The sequence below is a fragment of the Pongo abelii genome, chromosome 16 (assembly GCF_028885655.2).
Source record: "Pongo abelii isolate AG06213 chromosome 16, NHGRI_mPonAbe1-v2.0_pri, whole genome shotgun sequence".
Lineage (NCBI taxonomy): Eukaryota > Metazoa > Chordata > Mammalia > Primates > Hominidae > Pongo > Pongo abelii.
The window spans coordinates 85,708,439-85,728,605 of record NC_072001.2 but is presented as its reverse complement, the minus strand read 5'-3'; the positions used below and the strand labels follow the sequence as shown (position 1 = coordinate 85,728,605).

The 20,167-nt window shown below is 61.5% G+C and overlaps 1 protein-coding gene across 1 annotated transcript in view; it reads right to left on the bottom strand.

The window, feature by feature from the left end:
* Positions 1-583: 583 nt before the first annotated feature.
* The window catches only part of LOC100452234 (A disintegrin and metalloproteinase with thrombospondin motifs 7-like), a gene marked incomplete at its 5' end in the record, with an annotated part of 42,724 nt that continues 23,140 nt past the window's right edge, over positions 584-20,167 (bottom strand). Inside the window, 19 exon segments of the mRNA XM_063716117.1 lie at positions 584-935; positions 3,844-3,895; positions 3,897-3,980; positions 3,982-4,011; positions 5,173-5,319; positions 5,400-5,575; positions 6,030-6,180; positions 7,112-8,518; positions 8,846-9,059; positions 9,550-9,676; positions 12,594-12,735; positions 13,017-13,261; positions 14,542-14,663; positions 15,576-15,711; positions 16,035-16,204; positions 17,593-17,738; positions 18,153-18,245; positions 18,839-18,873; positions 18,876-18,979. Coding sequence (XP_063572187.1) covers positions 778-935; positions 3,844-3,895; positions 3,897-3,980; positions 3,982-4,011; positions 5,173-5,319; positions 5,400-5,575; positions 6,030-6,180; positions 7,112-8,518; positions 8,846-9,059; positions 9,550-9,676; positions 12,594-12,735; positions 13,017-13,261; positions 14,542-14,663; positions 15,576-15,711; positions 16,035-16,204; positions 17,593-17,738; positions 18,153-18,245; positions 18,839-18,873; positions 18,876-18,979 — 3,739 coding nt within the window.

Genomic DNA, 20,167 nt, shown 5'->3' with positions numbered 1-20,167 from the left:
ACAGAGATGAAGGGACACGTGGGGACACAGTAGGGCACAGTTGGCCAGCCTGCTTTTCCCCTCTCTGCCCGCTTTTTGCAGAAGAGTCAACAGATAGAACAGACAGAGCCAGGGAGGTGCCCACGGGGGCCCCAGCCCCCACCACTCCAGGGGGCAGTCCCTGAAAGTGACAAGGTGGGCTCAATCCCTGTGGAACAGGTCTCTGAGGACCACAGAGTGGGGCCCCAGGGGAGGCTGGGAGCCTGAGCTGAAGGCAGGCAGCAAGTAAGGGCCAAGCTGTGCCCCTGCCCAGAAGACCTTCCTGCCCCCAGAACCCCACCCTCCGCAGACAGGCCTCCCTGGGCAGCAGCCCCCCCGGCTTCTGAGGCCTTCCATGCCTCACCAGACGCCATGCTCTCAGGGACTCGTTTTCTACGCTGCCCCCTGCGGATCTGCCCCAGAGGAGCAGGTGAAAAGCCGCGCCTGCCGAGGTGCTGCGGCGGTGGAGTTTTGGGCAGAGGAATCGGGGGAAGAGTTTCTAACTTTTAAGATTCCCCAAATCCAAGATGAAGTCACGCTGTGCTTTAGAATGGTAGATGCTCATTTATGTAAAATCATAATAAATGTTACACAAACCGTTAGAATAAAAAAATACCTTTTTCGAGGGGGAGGAGCTCCCCAGCCTGCCGCTGGGTAGTGAGAGGGGGTTAGCACCATTAGCGCGCAGGGGGCGGGAGCTCCGCCACAGCCCGTAGTGGGCACTGAGGTCTGTCGGTAGGTCTGTGCATACTGGCACCATCAGCGGCGGGTGACCCGCTGATGGCCTTGGGAGGGGGCGCCGTGGCTGGGCGGAGAGCACGAGCGGCAGCACTGGGTGCGGACGGTGGGCAGCTGGCAGCCGTCCAGTAGGCGCAGCATCTCGCAGAACCCGAAGGACAGGCGGTCCCGCTCACAGCCTGGAGTTGGGGGGCAGAGGAGCATCGGAACCAGTGGTTTGGGGTACCCAGAACCTGGCTCCCCACCCCAACCACCTTAAGGAGGCTCCAGCAGCTCCCCACCAAGCAGAGAGCCCCGGTTTTTGGAGCGGCTCCCAAACCGGAGTTGCAGGTCTCCAACTGTTGGTGTCTCTGTCCCACCTACTCATGGCCGACTCCAGGACTCGAGAACGGGCGCTGCTGGGCTGAGGTTTCTGGAGGAAAGGTCCTGAGACCCCACCTTGACCCCCTCACATGCCTGTTAAAGAGCCTGCCCAGGGCGACGCCCTGCCACCCCATCTCCATCCTTGCTCACCCCTGGTGTTCCCCGACAGATCCTGGCACAGAACTGTGGTCCCAGGGGCCTCCTGCCAGCCTGCAGCGGCCTCTGCCACCGACTCCCGCCACCGCCCCCTGCCCCAGTGCATCTGTCCTGCCAGACCTCCGTGACCACCTCCAGCCACAGGGGCTGTACACAGCCTCGGGTTCTGAGTCACAGGTCCCATCTCCCAGGCCAGCCTCCCACTTCTCAGGTGGGCCACGAAGCCTAGAGTGAGTGGGCCTTACAGGCCATCAGTGGAAACCAGGGACTGAGCCCAGGCCCAATGGGGAGGGAGGCTGGCTGCAGGCTGTGCTTGTCAGGGCTGAGGCTTGGCTGGGCCCTCCTGCCCCATGGTTATCAGAGCTATTTTGGGAAGTGGCTTGTTTCCAGCCTCCTGGCCTTGCTCCTGATGCCACTGCCACTGCTGACAGCCCCCAGCTGCCGCCCGGGCCCTGCTTACTCCAGCAGACCTCCCTGGGGAGGAAGAGCAGGAGGACAGCAGCCAGCCCTGGGCCAGGGACATCCCCCAGGCCCGGCAGAGGGCACGAGGCAGCAGGCAGGCTCTTCCACCCCAGCTCCAGGCAGAGCTCCAAAGTGCACATCTGCAGGCCTGCATCCTGGTCGCCTGGGGTGACCTCAGACAAGCTGTTTCACCCCTTGGGCCTCGGTTCCCTCCTCTGTCAACCCCACCTCCACAGCAAATGGGTGTGGCCATGCTGTGTCACTGCAGCGACCGCACACTCTGGAGTTTCCCGGCTTTCCACCTGTCCCGCCAACTGTCCCACAGACCAGCAAAACATCCTGGGAATTCCAGGTCTCCAAGTCCAAGACACCTTCCCAGCCCCCCTCCACTGTTCACTGGTGGCAGAAAACTCCTCACTTAGGACAGCTTCTAGTTCAGCCACCTAACCAGCCCCCATAGCCCACTCCCTGCAGCCCACTCACACCCGCCCCTGGGAGACCTTGCAAGCCCAGAGCCTCCTGGGCCATCCGTCCTTGGTTCTAGGCCCCCAGGGGCCTCAGGACCTGTTCTCTGCCCCATCTGGTCCTCACCCCCTGGGATCATAACCACCCTGCTCTAGCAGTGGCCAGCCCTAGCCATGAAGGCGAGAGACGTGGTGCCAGCACACAGGAGTGCTCTGAGATGCTGGCTGGGTGCATGCTGAGGACAGGCAGGACAGGGTGGGGGCACTGCCACTGGGCCTTGAGGTAATGGGGTTTGAGGCAGGAAGGCCACCCATGCCAGAGGCAGGGCATCGAGGCATGGCAGGGGCCACTCTGAGCCCGAATGAGGGCTTCCCAGGAGCCAGCACAGGTAGAGAAGGCTGCGTTGGACAAGGGGAGAAGGCAGACTGGGGAGATTGCAGGGGGCCCCGAATGTCAGCTTGAGGTCCCTGGCTGAGGACTCTGTCCTAGGGTCAGGGAGCAGACAGCCAATAGCACAGGGGACGCAGCTCTTCATGCCACCACTTCTGGATTCCTTAGACTAGCAGGGGCTGCCTGAGGCCCTCTCCCTGACCTTGCAATTAGGGATGACAGTGGCTTTCGGGGAGGGGATGACAGTGGCTTTCAGGGAGGGGAAAAAGCCGCCTTCCCTGAGCACCACCTGGATCCCTACGCAGTGCTGGGCCCTTCATGCCCAGACCTCATTTATGCAAGGATGGGGCTTGGCAGCCCCTTTATCCAGTACCTGAAGGCCCTGAGAGGGAAATGGAGCCCAAGGCCACACAGCTGGTGAGGGGAGCCCAGGTGGCACTCCAGGGCCACCCCGTTTCTTACCCTCAGCATTGCTGAAAGCAGCTGGGGCTGCAGGAAGTGTGTGTGTGTGTGTGAGTGTGTGTTGGAGGCGGGGGTGTGGGATATCCAGAACCACCTCTAGTTCAGGCCCTTCCACCAGGACCCAGCTGGCCAGGAAACTCCCCACCACTGGGATTAGCAGGACCCTGGAAGGGGGGCCCTTCCTGCCTCAAACCCCATTACCTCATTAGCAGGACCCTGGAAGGGGGGCCCTTCCTGCCTCAAACCCCATTACCTCATTAGCAGGACCCTGGAAGGGAGGCCCTTCCTGCCTCAAACCCCATTACCTCATTAGCAGGACCCTGGAAGGGAGGCCCTTCCTGCGGTTCCATTGCTCACTCTAGGCAGTCCTCTGGCCAGGGAATGGACAGGCCAGGGCTGGGGAGGGGACAGGGACTCACCTAGGCCCAGTTTTCACACAGGTTCAGGGACATCCCTGGTCTCACTGTGGGAAGACTGAGACCCAGAGAGGAAAGAGCTTACCCAGATTCACACAGCAAATCAGGGGCCAAGGCCACTCCCTCTACTCACTGGAGGTCAGAAAGCTGCCTGTGGGATGTTGTGTAGTTGGGACTCCTCTTGACTGACTCCCAGCACAGCCCAGCCTCCAGCATGGCATCCTGTAGCATCAGGATTTTCAGTGGCTCCTGAGCCCAGACTGCAGATGGAGCCAGCCAGTGCCGTGGGCGCAATGGTTTGTCGACCCAATTTCCCCATCACCCTCCCCGCCCCACCTCACTTCAGCAGAGAGCTTGGGGTCAGGGGACTCACAGGGAGGCTTGATGGGCTCACAATCCTTGGTGCCACACGGCCGGGAACTCACAAGGCCAGGCCCTGTGGCCACACTGGTAGCTGTCTTCCTTGGGCAGCCCCGTCTGGGTGCTGACACACTTGACCAGTGTGTGACCACTGGACGCCACCGCCACAGGGGGCTGAGCACTGCGGGGAGCAGGGGAGGAATGAGTGTCTCCAGGGCCAGCCCTATCAGTGGGGGCAGGGACACCTCCTCTGGGAAGCCGTCCCTGTGCCCTGTGCCTGACTGGCCTGCCCTTGTTCCCAGCCACCCCCTCACAGTGCCTCCTGGAGGACCTGGTCCCATTCCTAGAGCCCACTTGGTGCTGGAACCCCACTCTCACTTGTGGGATTGGCTCCTGCAGAGGGGAGGGGCATGAGAACCGTGGGACAGCCCTTGGGGCTGCAGGGCAGTGAGCCCCTCACACGGGACATGCCTGAGAGGCCTGGGCAGGGGCCCCGGGATGGAGCCCTGATGCAGGAGTGGGCAGAGACGTGGGCGAGACACAGCTGTGCCCGAGGGACAGGGCAGAGGACCTGCCGCAACCCATGGGCAGGAGCGGTGGAGACAGTTTCACAGCCCTGGCCCAGCCCGCCAGGCTTTGTTGTTATCAGGTGTGGGTCTGAAAGCCCTAAACATGAGCTGAGTCTATGCCAGTGTCGTGCTGTGCCCGGCCCTGTGCTTTGCTGCATTCCTCCATTTAATCCTCCTGACTCTCCTCTCCCAAAGCATCCCAATTTTACAGATGAGAAAACTGACCCAGCAAAGCAAAGCAACCTGGCCACAGTCACTCAGCAGCCAGTTGGACAAAGACTCAAACGCTGGCCCAGCTGACTCCAGGACCCAGCTCAGGGCCCAAATCTGAGATTTCTGAACCCCTTAGTTCCAAACAGGCCCAGCAGAAGGTGTCCTGCCCATCCGAGGTCCCTCTTCCACCCGCTTCTGCCGCTGGCCTTTGCCGGGCTCCCTGATTGCCCCAAGCTTGTCATTCCTGCCTCAGACTTCACACCTGCCATCCCCTCGATCCCTGTCCTTGGCATCACTGACTTCTCCCTCGGGTCTCAACCCCAGACCCCTCCTTGGAAGGCCTTCCCTGACATCACAGCGCACGTGCCCTTTCCTTGTCTGTTTCTCCCTGGCAGGTGTGAGCACCAGCAGGGTGGGGCCTTGTCCAGTGACTGCTGCATGTGCAGGGGCCACAGAGAGCCTGGCTCACAGCACACACTCCACAGCTCCTTCACCCAACCCAGGACTGACCAGGTGCCACCAAGCACTTGCTCCCTGCTCCTCCCCGCAGCCCGGCTCACCTGGCCACAGGGCCCCACCACCCACTGCGTGCAGGGGTGGGTGTTACAGGGCCAGGTGGTGTTGGGTCTCAGTGCCTCCTCGCAGAGGCCTGGCTCTGGGCAGGTCACTAGACGCTGCTGCTCACCACCGCCACAGGCCTCAGAGCACTAGATGGGCAGGGAAGGAGTCAGGGCACAGCCAGGGTCTGAGGGTGCCCCCTTCCCCCAACTGAACGCCCAGGCCTCACCTCCCTCCAGGAAGAGGTGTACCAGCTGAGGCAGGGCTGGGCCCCGCAGGGCCAGTGCACAGGCGGCTTGGCGGGCCCAGGCTGACAATGGAAGGGCCTCAGTGGCCGGAGGTCCCATGTGTCCACACGCTGCACGTCCCACACTGAGGAACCTCTGCCGCAGCTGTGGGAGCACTGGGGACCGAGAGACGTGTGTGGACATATCCCCACGTGCAGGCCCACAGGTGTGACCCCGTGAGGCGTGTGGTGGGAAAGGCATCAGACCCACGCCCCAGCCAGGTCAAATCTCTGAAGAGCCCCAGAGAAAGGCCAAGGCTGGCAGGCCCCAGGCAAAAGGTGGCATGGCCAGGAGCTGCCATGGGCTGGGACAGACAGAGAAAGGGAGGAACAAAGGCAAGCTGGTGAAAGACAAGTCCAGATGGGGTCAAAGATACAGAGGAAAGGAGACAGGCCAAGCCAGACAAAGATGAGAAGACTCCCAAGAGTTTCGGAATCCAGTGCAATCGGGCACACAGACGTGCAGCCTGGAGCCCTCCCCTGTCCTGCCGCTCTCGGAACACAGGCCGTGGGGAACCAGGGCTCCACCCCATGCCCTGGGGATGCCTGTCCTGGCTCCATCCTCACGCATCTTACTCCAGTTGCCTCAGTGCCAAGTGGCACAGGGCCACAGGTGGCAGCGGCGGGCAGGCTGGGGCCAGCCAGCGGGGGCGCAGTCCTCATCCCAGACGGAGCTACAGCGCACCAGCCTCCAGAGGGCACCCAGGCTGCAGGTGGTGGAGCACTGCGGGGCACAGACCCGTGAAAGCCAGGCAGATCCCATCCCCGCCAGGCCTCCACAGCCAGGAAACTACCCACCTACGCTAGCAAGACCTCAGCAAGACAGGGGCCCCCTTCTGGGCCTCAGTTTCCTTATTTGCAAAATAGGCTCCTCCACCCACCTCCCAGGAAGACTGTGAGAATGAAAAGTCAAATCCCCCCAGCAACCAACTGTCCCTGCTCACATGGGACAAAGGGCCTGTGTTCCAGTGTCATTGGTGCAGAGGTTGGGGGGAGGAGACCCTGTGGGCACCCCTGACCAGCTATCCTGACCAGCCTCGTTGCTTCCCAGAGACACCAGGGAAGGAAGGCTGGATCCTGGTACCAGCAGCCAAACTGCTGGCTATCCCCACGCAAAACAAGCCCTGTGGGCCTCAGCCTGCCCCTTCCCGCCCCAAAATTAGGGATCTGAACAGAAGCTTGCTTCTCCTGAAGTGACCATTTGGGGACCCAGGGAGGGGACACTAGCCAGCTTCTTTCATTGCAGCTCAGACACCTGCAGGTCACTGCCAAAGGATGATGGAGCCACTGAGGGCAGAGCCAGGTGGCAGTGGGCTGAGCCCAGCCTGGAGGAGCCTCAGGGAAGCTGCTGCCTGCTGGGCAGGACTGGGCCTGGTGGCCACGCAGGGATCCTCCCCACTGCACAGCTGTCTGAGCCAGCTCCATCCTGGGGCGTGCTGTGCTGCCAGAGTGTGCCTGCCCCTGCCTTCCCTGAGGCCCCCTGTGCTGCCCAGGAATGGGCCCCAGGGTCCCCTCATTCCCCTAATCCTGGGAACCCCTCCCCCAAGGGAGGCGAGACAGACGGCGCCTGTGTCCCACTCTGCTCATTTTCAGATGAGGAAACAGTCACCAAGGTCCTGCGCAAACTCCCTGCCCGCCCAGCCCACGCCACTTGCCTCACTCCAGTTTCCCGCTTGCCAGCTGGCATTCCTGACAACCAATGGGTCCGTGGGGGCCCCCGCTTCAGCCAGGCTGGGAGCCAGCGGCTGGGTCTCAGGGACTCTGTGGCTGTTGATGGGGCTGTCCCAAGCTGGCGTGGACAGCAGCCTAGAGCTCAGGGGCACCTCAGGGCTGAGGGACTCAGGCTGGCCCTTGGGTCCTGGGTTCAGGGCAGGCTCAGGCTTGTGCCCGAGGCCAGTCAGGGTTGTGGGGAGGGAGGTCCTCCACACTGCCACAGTCTGCAGGTCCCATGAACCTGGTCCTGGGGTTGGGAAAGTGGGAGTTACTGGCTCCAGGGGACTGTCCTTGCCCTTCATCTCTGGCAGAGGGGCTATGGGAGGAGGAGGGGGAGAAGCCACCCCAACAGTGGGCCACAGTTCACTGTCCACAGGCCCCAGGCCACTCTCCAGAGCTGGCTCCCAGGCCACTGTCCCTCCTGTCTACAGCTCCGCCACGTCAGGACTAGGAGAGGAGTGGGTGCTGCTGATCGGGGACTAAGTGGGCAGCATGGGGCTGGGTCTCGGGGGCAGGTGGGGTGCTCCGCAGCCCTCAGGTTACTCATCATCCTTGAAAACCTCATTGGTCCTGTCCCGCCATGGAGGGGGCAGCTGGCTTCGGCTGTCCTTGACAACTGGGAACTCATTTTGGCTCTCAGGGGTGGCAGGCGTCTGCAGGCCATCAGTGGAAACCCTGGGCCAGGGCAGGCTGGGGAGCCCAAGATCTGGGGCCCCTATGGGGGTGTCTTCCTCAGGCAGGAAATTGATCAAAAGGTTCCCAGGGGTCTGCTCTGAGGGTGGGGGTGGGGAGCGGCCGGCCTGGCTGGGCCAAGGGCTGGGGGACCAAGGTCCCGGTGCCCCCTCCTCCTTGGCTGCAGGAAGCTCTGTGGCAGGCACAGGGCTACCCGTGGAGGGCACGGCAGGACAGCTGTGTGGTGGGGACGTCCGATCCCCTGTCCCCGCCAGGTCTAGATCAGGCTCCTCAGAGGGCCCGTAGGACAGATCCTTGTGGAAGCTGATGAAATTGTAGTCATAGTAGAAGTTGTCCACAAACATGGGCCCCGGCAGGTCCGGCTCTGGGGCCTCCTCCTCAATGGTGTTGCCCATGGTGCCTGGCTTGGGTGATGAGGCGGGTGAAGGGCGTGGGGCCAGGTGGCGCGGGATGAAGTCAGCCTCATTGAAGAGCTCGTGGCTGGAGGAGCCGCTGCCTGAGCCTTCAAGGCCCAGTGTGTCCAGGGACCACCGACAGGGTGGCAGAGAGCAGGTGACTTCACTGGCTGGCTGCTGGGCCTCGTCACAGGGGACACCGGTGTCACTGATGCAGAGGACATTTCGGTGCTGAGTCCCCTCCTCATATGTCACTGAGCACTGCAGGGGAAGCCAGGGTGAGGGGCTTAGCCTGGGAGGCCGGCTGCCAGGGGACGCTGGGGCAAAGCTGGGTAACCTGTCCACTGCCCGATGTCAGAGTGGCAGAGACCCCAGCCAGCCCTCTCTGGCCCTGCCCAGCTCAAGGCCATGACTGTGGCCATGCTTGCCAGGGGCTTCCTGATCCCTGAGGCTTTAGAGTCAGGGGCTGGACCCTGGAATGTCCAGGTTCCCTCCCACCCACGAGGGCTCCAGGAAGGCTGTCTGCCTCCCTGTAGCTGAAGACCAAGGGTGGAGCTGAAGGTGGGCCCCCTCCCATCCCACACTCACCTGAGACCAGTTCCCCACAGCCCAGGTGGCCGGACAGGGCACATGGCGGTTGCAAGGGGTTTCAGTAGGGGGCCAGGGAAGGTGTTCACAGGCAGGTGGCTCCAGGGCGCTCTGCTCATCTAGTCCCACGCTGCGGATGCAGAGCACGGCCCGGCGGGAGAAGCCCCCAGACCTGCAGGAGCTGGAGCACAGCTGCCACTCACCTGCCCACCACCTGGCGAGGGCACACAGGTGGTATCAGTGTGGCATCAGACAGGTGGCATCAGTGTGGCGTCAGACAGGTGGCCTGCAGGCTCACCAGCAGGGAGGGCCAGGCTGGGCTTCCAGGCCCTCGGGGTTTGGGCAGTGCCAGAAGCCAGTGGATGATTCTCCAGAGCTCCAAGCTCAGGTAAGTGTCCTGCCCTCAAAGCCTGGTGACATAGCACAGCCCCTCCACTCCTGCCACCCTCCCCTCAGGGAAACTGAGCATCACCTGAGGCCTATTTCCACATCCAGGGACCCAAAGAGGAGGACCACAGGTGTCCAGGCTGGCCCAGGCTGGGGTGAGGGGTGACCGGGGGTTGGGGCTTCAGCCTTGGGAAGAGAATGAAAGCCTGGCTCCCTCTGCTCCTCCCCAGGACCTCCGGGGACCAAGATGTAGGGGCCTGTGGCAGACCCAGGATGCCTGGGGGTGGGAAGTTGGCAGGGGATGGGGGCAGGCTAACCTGGCAGGGCAGGGCTGCTCGCTGCACTTCCTCTGGTGGTCATCGGGCCGGCCCAGGAGGTCACAGTGCTCCTCGTCCACAGGCCCTGCCTGCCGCTCGGAGCAGTACACACTCTGCCTCTGCATACCTAGGGGCCATGGGGCTCAGCCTGGGACTGGCACCCAGATGCCCACCGCCCAAGACCCAAAGACACCCTCTCTGCCAGAACCCTCCCAGAACAGCACCTTACTGCCCACATCAGGATGAAGGCAGACCTACACCGTCGCCTCCTCGCTGTCCTCCTAGTTCTCACCCACCCCCTCTCCTATGTAGCCTCCCCTCTGACTGCCCCTGGAGGGGTGGCAGTGTGTGGAGGTTTAGTGGGTTGGGTGCCCAGACCCTCTGCATCCTAGCTAAGATGCCTGGGCAGCTCATTTGGCCTCTCCGAACCTCAGCGTCCTCCTCTGTGAAGTGGGAGCAACAATCCTGCCTCCTCCAAGCCCTGGAGGGAGGACTGCGTGTGTTCTTGCATGTGAAGGCTCGGCCCGTGCCCGGCACATCCTAAGAGCTCGATCCATGCCAACTGCTGCTAGCATGCAAACCCAGCCGTGGCTCCTGCCACCCTCCTCTCAGGGAAACTGAGCGTGACCTGAGGCCTATTTCCACATCCAGGGACCCAAAGAGGAGGACCATAAGTGTCCAGGCTGGCCCAGGCTGGGGTGAGGGGTGATCGGGGGCTGGGGCTTCAGCCTTGGGAAAAGAATGAAAGCCCAGCTCCCTCTGCTCCTTCCTGGGGCTGGCTTGGGTGATGAGGCGGGTGAAGGGCATGGGGCCAGGTGGCACGGGATGAAGTCAGCCTCATTGAAGAGCTCATGGCTGGAGGAGCCGCTGCCTGAGCCTTCAGGGCCCAGTGTGTCCAGGGGCCACCGACACACCGTCCCACCATCCACACCGTTCCCAATGGCTCAGAGAACGTCTGGACAAGAAATGGGGCATCAACGGACAGCCCCTTCTCTCCATCCCCACACCAGCCTTGGCACTGCTCCAGTCCTTTACATCCTTTGCCACTGCCCACCCTGGGGCCTTTGCACAGCCACGCTCCTCACCTTGGACACTCACTTCCATACTGCCTGTTGAGGCCCAGCTGCAGGACCCCCTCTGCTAGTGGCTCTGCCTTCTCTGCTCCACCCCCTGCCCCGTGGTCCCGAGAGTAAGTTGTCCCTCCCCTGAGCTGCCAGTCCCACATCCATCCCCTTCTTTCCTCACCAACAGATTCTGATTTTGTTCAAGGCAGCAATGGGACCTGCTGAAAACACACCCCACTGCTGCTCCCTTGCAACTAGGGGGGTCTGGGACACAGTCCTGGCTCAGGAGAAAAAGGCACAAGTCCCTCGCTGGGAGTCAGCCCTTTCCCCTCTCCTTCCTCCTGCCCAGAACACTGCAAGAGTCCTGGAAGAGAAGACACCATCTGTGGCAAGCAGGAGTGGAGGGGAGGCTGCTATGGCAAGGACAGTGTGGCTGAGGGCCAGTCAGCTCCAGGTCCCGCCAGCTTGGACTGTGCACCTGGGACTTCCTGCCTGAGACAAAGAACCCCTGTCTGTTCCAGCCACCACAGGGCACTTGCCTCTGCAGATGCTCCTAAGTGGTCCACCTGCGAAGCAGCCAATTTGCTGAAAGACAATTCCCCAAATGTCTAGTGCTGCAAAAGTATTTGTTGGTTTTCACGTTTGTCCAATTAAAGACACCTGTATTAGGCCAGGCGCAGTGGCTCACGCCTGTAATCCCAGCACTATGGAAGGCCAAGACCGGCAAATCACCTGAGGTCAGCAGTTCAAGACCAGCCTGGCCAACATGGTGAAACCCCATCTCTACTACTAATAAAAAATTAGCCAGGCATGGTGGTGCATGCCTGTAAATCCCAGCTACTTGGGAGGCTGAGGAAGGAGAATCGCTGGAACCTGGGAGGTGGAGGCTGCAGTGAGCCGAGATCGCACCACTGCACTCCAGACTGGGCGACAGAGTGAGACTCCATCGCAAATAAAATGAAATAAAACAAAATAAAATAAAATAAAGACAGCTGTATTAGATAAAATGGGTTTCCTAGCTTTGGAAGGTATCTGCCCAGTTATCCATTTTCATTTTGTCATCATAATAACATTTTAAGTAATGCTCAAATGTCTGTATATCAGATTCCCGATTCTGAGACCCTGAGGATACTGAGTGTCAACGATGGGAAGACTGAGGGGGAAAGGGGAGGACTAAGAGGCAAAGGGGGAAACTGAGGTGTGGGGAGACCAAGGAACGGCAGGGGAGACCGAGCAGCGGGAGGAAGACCGAGGGGCCTACGGGGGGACTGGGGGGCTGGGGGGAGACCAAGGAATGGCGGGGGAGACCGAGCTGGGGGAGGAAGACTGAGGGGTGTGGCGGGGGTATTGGAGGGCCGGAGGGAAACCGAGGGATATGGAGGGGAGACCGAGGGGTATGGGGGGAGACTGAGGGGTACGGGGAGAGACTGAGGGGTATGAGGGGAGACTGAGATGCATGGGGGGAGACGGAGGAGACGGAGGGGCAGAGGGGAGACTGAGGAGCAGTGGGGAGGAGACAAAGAGACGGAGAGGGGAGACTGAGGGAAATATGGGGAGGAAGAGTCGGAGTTAATGAAATTGCCCTACTTTTTATAAATAGTTCAGGGAAATAAGTCAGTGTGGTGAGGGGCCACTGGACTGGTCTCCGGGAAGCAGCAGAAATGCAGGCACAAAACCTGCCGGAGCTGAGCAAGGACAAAATCGAGGGGGAGCTGTGTCCGCTGGAGGGAGAACGCCAAGAGCTGCAGCACACTGAGCACACGCCGCCAGCCAGCACCCACCTGCCTCATCCATTTACCCTCCCAGTGGGCCTGGGACATGGGGCAGTTGCTAGCCTCATCTCACAGATGGGGAACTGAGGCTCAGAGAAGCAAACTTCTAAACCCATGGTGGCCCAGCAGTGAGCTGGGAGCTGAAGCCAGTGTCCCTGTCCAGAGATGAAGCTCCTGCTGGCGGGGCTGTGCGTGCCCCACTTCTCACCTCTGCCGCAGGTGACGGTGCACTTGGTCCAGGGCCCATAGTGCCAGGAGAACTCGGGCGGCAGGACCTCGCCGTGGCCACCTGCCTCCCTGTGGATGGTGTACTTGTAGTGCACCCTGGGGTTGCTCTCCTGGAACAGCAGCTGGGTGGGCAGGCAGGGGCCCATGAGCACAAGGTGTCTTCTCCATCCACCCAGTCCTAAAGGAGCCGACCCCAGCCACCTCTGTGAACTGCAGCTACATGATTGGGCCATTTTAAAGATGGGGAAACTGAGGTAGAGGCCGCAGCAGGAGGGCCTGGCTCAGAGCCAGGCTCTGTGACTGACCCAGGGCTCACTCCTCCAGGACGAGACCTGCCATGGTGGGTGCTGGGCCTGGGGACTCCGCCTCTGCTCCCCCCGCCTGGGCCTCGGGAGGCAGGCACCTGGATCCAGACAGGCTCCTTGGTGGGACCCGGGGACGTGAGGTTCTCCCAGTTGCCCCTGCGTGCGTATGTGAAGGTGGTCCCTGCCACCTGGTAGTCCCCGTTCCACTGGATGGTCCAGCCACCATTGAGGAAGTACTTCTCCGGGTCCTCGCTCCGCAGTGCCAGGAAGTTGGCAGCCTCGGCCACCTCCTGGATGCGGATCTCGCGTGTGCCGGCTGGGATCAGTCCCACGTCCACATACCCTGTCAGCCACGAGTTGTGCCCGGGGTGAGAAGGTTGCTTATCCCCACCCGCTCCCCTCACGTCTCTCCCCATTTGCCTCCGCCTGCTGATGCCAAAGATTTTGCCATTAGCTTTAAAGTCTGAGCTCCCCAAATTGCTTGGATCTGTCATGGGTCACCAAAACCTTGCAGAGGTGCCACAAATCCTGACCCCGTGGCCATGCCGTGTCACTCCTCTCTTGGGGACCTAAACTGATCTCATCATAAGGCTGGATCCATCCCCTACTCTAAGGGCCGGCTGGCATTCTCTTTCTAAAAAAAACCAAAGTGCCCAGGCCTTTCTCCTGGGACACCCTCTTCATCCCCACGCGGCCTGCTTTTATTCATTCACTTCCGTCACACCCATCACGTGCCGGGCACTACTCTCAGCACCTCACATGGGTGAACTCATGGGTAACGGCCCTATAGCATAGGTACTATTGTTATCCCCATTCTACAGATGAGCAAAGTGAGGCAGACAGGGAGAGTAACGTGCATGAGCGTCCTGCTGCGATATGAGCAGCCTCCAGGGCCAGTGCTTTATCCACCACACTGCACTGCATCTCTGGGATGAAATCTAAGCTTCTCAGCCTGGCACTCAAGGCCCCATAGCTGGCCCTGCCTTCCCTTCTTGCCTCCAGGGCTCTGGCATAAGCTCTTGCCTCCAGGCTCTGGCACAAGCTCTTTCCTCCATTTGGAATGCCCTTTCCATCTCTTCTGACTTTTATGATTCAGCTCAACTTCCGCCTCCTACAGGAAACCTTCCCTGACTTCCCCAGGCCAGGACCTTCTTCCTCAGTGCTCCCATAGCCCTCTGGGCTTCCCTCCACTGCACTGATCACACCGGAAGGTTCTGTCCCCCTGCAGGACTGAGCGCTTCACCTGCATGGCCCCATCACCTAGCACACAGTCAGTACTTGAGCAACGTGTGCAAAACAGACCAGAGGTGAGGGCACGGAGCTGGGGTCTCAGAAGCTTCAGGAGGAGACTACCATTCTTTGAAAGGCCCAGGGGCCACACACAAGCCGGGGTGGCCCTGCCTGGGGTGTCTGGGACAGGAAGACTCCCCATGGGGACAGGTCTCTGCATGTGGGCCAGGGGTCCCCTGACTCCTGCAAGAATCCACCCCAGCAAGGCTTCCCTGCTTAGCCATCTCTAGGCTGGGTGGGGGCCATGAGGCCAAGGACAGGGGCCCGGGGGAGATGGGGAAGGGGCCACCAGGTGAAGAGCACACCCCTCCCCACAGTGGTCCCACCCCATACGCAGGCCCTCGGCCTCCTCGAAGGTCCCGTTCATGGTGTGGCAGGTGGAGCCATTGCTGTGGCACATGCCACAGCGGTCCTCCATAGCGCCGGAGTCAATCTAGAAGTCACAGCCCCACATTCTGCAACACACGAGGAGGGGAGGCCCCTGGTGCTGGCGGCCAGCCCTCTGTGGCCCCAGCCCCGGGGGCCAGCCAGGGTTAGGAGAAGAAAGCTGGGAGTGGGGGTCAGGAGGCCTCTCTCTGGCCCTGCCCCACCCCAGCTGTGCCTCTGACCCAGGTGAACTTTTCTACCTCCCTGAGCCTCAGTTTCCTCAGATGTGAGACGGGGAGATCCACCCCTCCCTTAAAGGCATGTCGTGAGCATCACAAGAGACAAGAGAAGGGAAGAGTTCTGCAAAGCCTGTGGGCAGGCAGGGGATCTGACATGCCACGGGCTCCTGACCAGTGCGTGCAGGGAATTTCAACATCAAAGGCACTGGAAGTTGGCACCTCCCTGCTGGTCCTCCTCGGAGCCCAGGCCTTGATACCCCAGTGGTTTAGAGGGCAAGAAGCAGGGACAAGTAGGTGGCTGGAGACATGGGCAAAGAGGAGAGGCCACAGTTGTTATTAAAAATAAGAATATAAATTGTTACCAAACACTGAGGGCTACACTTCGGGGCTCAGAGCCCTTCATGTCACCTGTGCCACCTCATTTAACCCCTTCTATCAGGGAGCAAACCACTGCCTGGGGTCAGCCAGCCAGCAAGAGGTCAAGCCACTGCCTGGGCTCCGGTTTCCTGGCTGGGGTGGTGCTGGCGCAGGCATCCAAGGAGACGCAGTGGGGCGAGGCCTGACTAGGGGGGTCCCCAGTGCCAGGAGGCATGGTAGGGGCTTTGCCTTAGAGGTCATAGAGGGTAGGGGCTGGGAAGCCCGATGGTAGAGCATGGGGAGGGTGGCCCGAGGAGGACCAGGAGGGACCCAGGAGAGAACCTGGGGCCCGCCAGTGGGGCTGGGGGCAGGCAGTGCTGGGAGAGCCTCTTCCTAACCAGGCACACCTTGCAGATGCCGTTGATGCAGAGGTCCCGGCTGGCCTGGACCTGGTAGCAGGGGGTGCCATCAACCACAGCGTCCCGCAGCTTCTCGGCAAAGTATTCATTCGAGGGCCGGCAGTGCAGCTCGCAGGGGTTCACTGGGGGCCCAAGTAGAAGAGCCATCAGCAATAGCTGGGGCAGGAGTATGGCGGCCACCAGGAAGACCCCTCCATGACACACATCCATGGCAGGCTGGAGGCTCCCAAGCAGCACCAACATGCTGGAGGCTCCGGCTGGGCTGGCAGCTATCTGCAAGGCTGCAGACTGGGGAGCTAGGGGTGAGCAGCAGCCCCAGGGGACAGTGGGAGCGGCCCAGGCTTAGGGTGGAGACTGGGCCTCCTGCTTGCATCACAGGGTAACCTTGGACCCACATACCCCCAGCCCTCTGAGCCTCAATGTCTCCACTGGAGGCAGCACTCACCGTCATTGACCACGGGCACCCATGTGTGCAGCTGGCCCTTGTAGAGCATAGCGTCAAAGTGGCTGCACTGGACGTGGTGGAAGGAGGGGCGGCCAGCTGGGCAGGCCTGCAGGTTGCAGAGGCGGAAGCGCTTCTGCTCACCCACACAGTATCTGCCTTTGTATTTGGGCCTGTGGGGAGAACCGGGGTGGGCCCCAGTGAGGGCCCAGTGAGTGGCTACTGCATGGCCACAGCCCAGAGCAAGCAGCTTCCTCCTGCACCCACACCCCGAGATCCCTGCTGCCCAGCTTTGTGCACGCTGCTCCCCTCCCTTGGGCTGCCCACCCTCTGGCCCAGACACACCCTCCCTGTTTGTAAGGACCTTCGGGGAGGTGGCAGCAGGAAGCCTGAGCTCTGCCCCCAATCTGCTGTGTGACCGTGGGCAAGTCTTCGGCCACCCTCTGGGCCTCAGTTTCCTCATGTATAAAGTGGGGTTGGGGCTGCCTCTGCAGAGGGCTGTTGAGAAGCTGGGACAAGCTGCAGGCATGACTGGCACTGGCTGGAGGGACTGCTCCGAGTCTCCAGCCCATGACACCAGCATCCTAACGAGCCCTTGAGTCCTCAGCCTTCCTCCTGGTGGCAGCACCCTCAGCCCGGGTCTAAAGGAAGCCCCCAGGGCCCCAGCCAGCTGAGAGGTCTGACAGAGCACAGCTCCTAAAATCCTCCGCATCTAGGCCAGGGTGGCTGGCCCCCACCCAGCTCAGACCTGGAGGCCAGGAGGCAGGGAGGGGCACAGGCCAGTCTTGGGTAAGTGCAAGGCCCTGGGTGGGGCTGACTGTGAACCCCATGCCTGCCCCGGTTGGCCTCCTGAAGTGAAGATCAGCCACATAGTGCCTTGGTCTATGGTACCACTGACCTTTGCATCTCACCAGATCTTCACACCCCCTGCACCCCCCCATTTAGATGGGGAAACAGAGGCCCAGAAAGGTGAAGTCACTCACCTCAGGCCACCCCTTCAGTGCTGTCCCATCCTCCCAGCTGCCCCGTCTCATCTCAGACCCTTGTTGTGCCTCTGAGGCCACCAAGCCCCTCCTGCTGAGTGCCCACTACAGATGAGCTGCAGGGCTGAGGGCCTGGCCTGCATAAACTGCATTTGCCCCTGACTACAACCTTACTGGATGGGCACTGCTATTATACAGACGGGGAAATGGAGGCCCAGAGAAGGGGTGAAGAGGGGATTCGAACCCTGAGCCATCTAAGGTCCACGGCCCATGCTCTTCCCCACTGCTCTCTCCTGCCTCTTTCCAGCCAGCAGCTGCTTTGCCATGTGGCCTCTGATGAGTCTCTCCAGTCTCTGGACTTCAGTGTCCCCCTCTCTGCAAAGGGGTCAGCAGTGGGGACCCTGTTAGCCCTCAGAACACTCCTCGAAAGTGACTCAAGGTGGCCTGGACACTCGGACTGACCATTATGAGGACACTTCTAAGAGCCAGGGGCTGGGACAGAGCCAAGCTCCTGCAATCGGCTGACTGCTGGGGTCCCTCTGTCCCATTGCCCAGGGTACCCTGGGCCCCACACTCACATAGGTTGCATGCACTGCCGCTCGGCTCTCTGTACGCCCACGCCACAGCTCCACGAGCAGATGGACAAGGCGCTCCAGCTGGACCAGCCACCATCCACGGCCTCGAGCTGGAAGCCCACAGGTGTGCACTCCCCACTGAGACAGCACTACCCAGACAGACGGAGGTAGAGCCACCCCACCCCCAAGCCAATCAGTCATCCTCACCCTAGTGAGAACAAGGTGGGTGGGAAGGCTACGAAAGGCACAGAGGGGAAGGATGGAAGGTGAGAGAGGCCCCCTCGCAATCATCACAATCACCTGTGACCCAGGCCACATGGAGGAGCTGAGCGGGGAGTAAAACAGCCCACGTGCTGACTCAGCTGAAGACACCCTGGGAATCATGGAATCAAGCCCTGGCCCCAATGCCTCCACTTTGCAGACAGGGGCTTTGGCTGCAGAGAGTGCAAGGCTCTACTAGGAGCACAAGCAAGACTGTGAGCCGGGGCTGACCCCAGGGCCCGGTCACAGCAGGAGGTCTGGCCTCTCACACACCCACTGTCGGGACTGGGGACATCCCCTACCTTATTCTCCCCACACCGGGTGCCGTCCACGGCTGCATCCAGCTTGGAGTGACAGGTGGTCCCCACAGAGCGCCAGAGTGTGTGGCAGACATTCTGCGAGGAGGAGGGCATGGGCCATAGCCTCACCCCCTCCCCGGTGCTGCCACCCCCCTGCCCCCCTCCCTGTCCCCAAGGGTCCCCTGGGCAGCCCTCCACGTGGCAGGGGCCCACAGACCCCCAGAGGTACCTTCTTGTGTGTCTGCTCCCACCTTCCTCCCCGGACCACGTGGTGGTGCGGGGCGCCTGGGGATGCACTGCTCACAGCAGTCCCCAGCTGTCCACACCTCTCCTGGCCCAGCCCCTCCTCTGGAAACACCCCCGTTAGAAGATCACTTCAGGCGATCTTCTCCAGGATAAATAGACCCTCCCCACAGGGGTTCCTTTTCCCTCTTATGAGCCAACTCCAGAGAGGCTTGTCCGAAGGGTCACAGTTGGTCCATGGTTGACCCAGAATTCAGAGCTGGGTCTGTGGCTGCCCATCCCTGGCCTCTCCCACAGGTCACTTGACGTCTCACAGTGTCACTCAGGGGCGCAGCCCAGGCCAGGCGAGGTTACTCCCAGGCTGGCATCCACGGGCTGGTGAGAGCTGTCCCCTGAGCCCTCCTGCCAGGTCCCCACACCCCCACACCCACACCGGCCCCACTCACATCCATGTCCTCGCAGAAGGCAGAGTAGGTCCCTGGAGGCGGCACTGGTGGCTCACATCATAGAGGATGCCAGGCGGCACCGAGGGGAAGTCGATGATGTCCTTGGCAGGAGGTTCGTCCAGGCACAGGCCCCACCCACGGCTAGAGATGGGACGGGAGGATGGAGGGGGGCACAGCCTGTGAGACCCATCGGAGAAGCCTCAGTGGGGCCGGGAGAGGAGGAGCGGTGGGAGGGGGCACAGAGCCCTACAACTGTAGGAAACTCCAGCCTCCCTGCTCAGCTCAGCCGATCCTCCACCCGCAGCCAGCAGCACAGGCCCTCCCAGCCTCTCTCATCTCACTTCCTGGGCACTCCAGCTGGCTAAACAACCCCAACCCCAATCCCAGGCCTCTGCACATGCTGCCAGGGCCCTTCCCTCAGAAGGCCTCCTGGACCACCAAGGCATCATGTGGCCCTGCTCTCCGACCCTGCAGCCTCCGTGTCTGAGCCCAGACCCTGGAGCCAGGCCTGACAAGAATCCGGGAACATCACATCACAGTTGACACAACAGAGCCTCCAACAGCCCCACCCAGGCAGAGACTGCGGGTCATCTGTGGAAGGGTGAGGTCTGGAAAGCAGCCCCTCCCCTGGGAGAGAGCCCAGGGCAGCCGTGCCTGTCCCCTATTTCCCCCACTCCCCAACAGGGCTGGCCTCCAGCCTCTGTCATACCCTATCTACTCCTGCCTTCCTCCAGCCGGCATTCCCTGGCAGCGGTGGTGGGGAAACTGGAAGACATGAGCAGGCACCATCTGTATCCACCACACACTCCTGCTGCTGCGGTGTGGCGAAGACAAGGCTGCCCAGACTCAACACCACAAGGCAGCGAGCATGGAAGCAGGAGCCCTGGGGAGGGCAGCCCAGGCCCGGCTGGCACCTGCTTCTGCCCCTGCCTCACTCTGTACAGCCCTCAGGCATACTATTGCTTCTGGGACCAGTGACCAGCCAGCTGCCCCTGCTGGACCTTAGGCGGCCACCACAACGGCTTAGCAGCAGGAGTGCCCTGGCAGGCTGACCAGCCCGCCCACAGCTCATTGCTGTCCTGGAGGAACTGGAGGAAGGTTTGGGGCCCTCTGGGGGCAGCAGTGGCTGGGGAGAATTGAGCCACGCAGACTTGCAGGTCTGGGGATGACCCAGGCAGCCACGACTTGGGCAGAAGCAATGAAGGGAGGCAGGACCCGCAGGACCTGGGGCCTCTAGCCAGGCAGGGGAGATGGGGAGGCAAAAACCCAGTTCTCCAGTCTGGGTGGCCTCAGGGTGGGTGGTGCCAGGCCAGAGGTCCGGGATGAGCA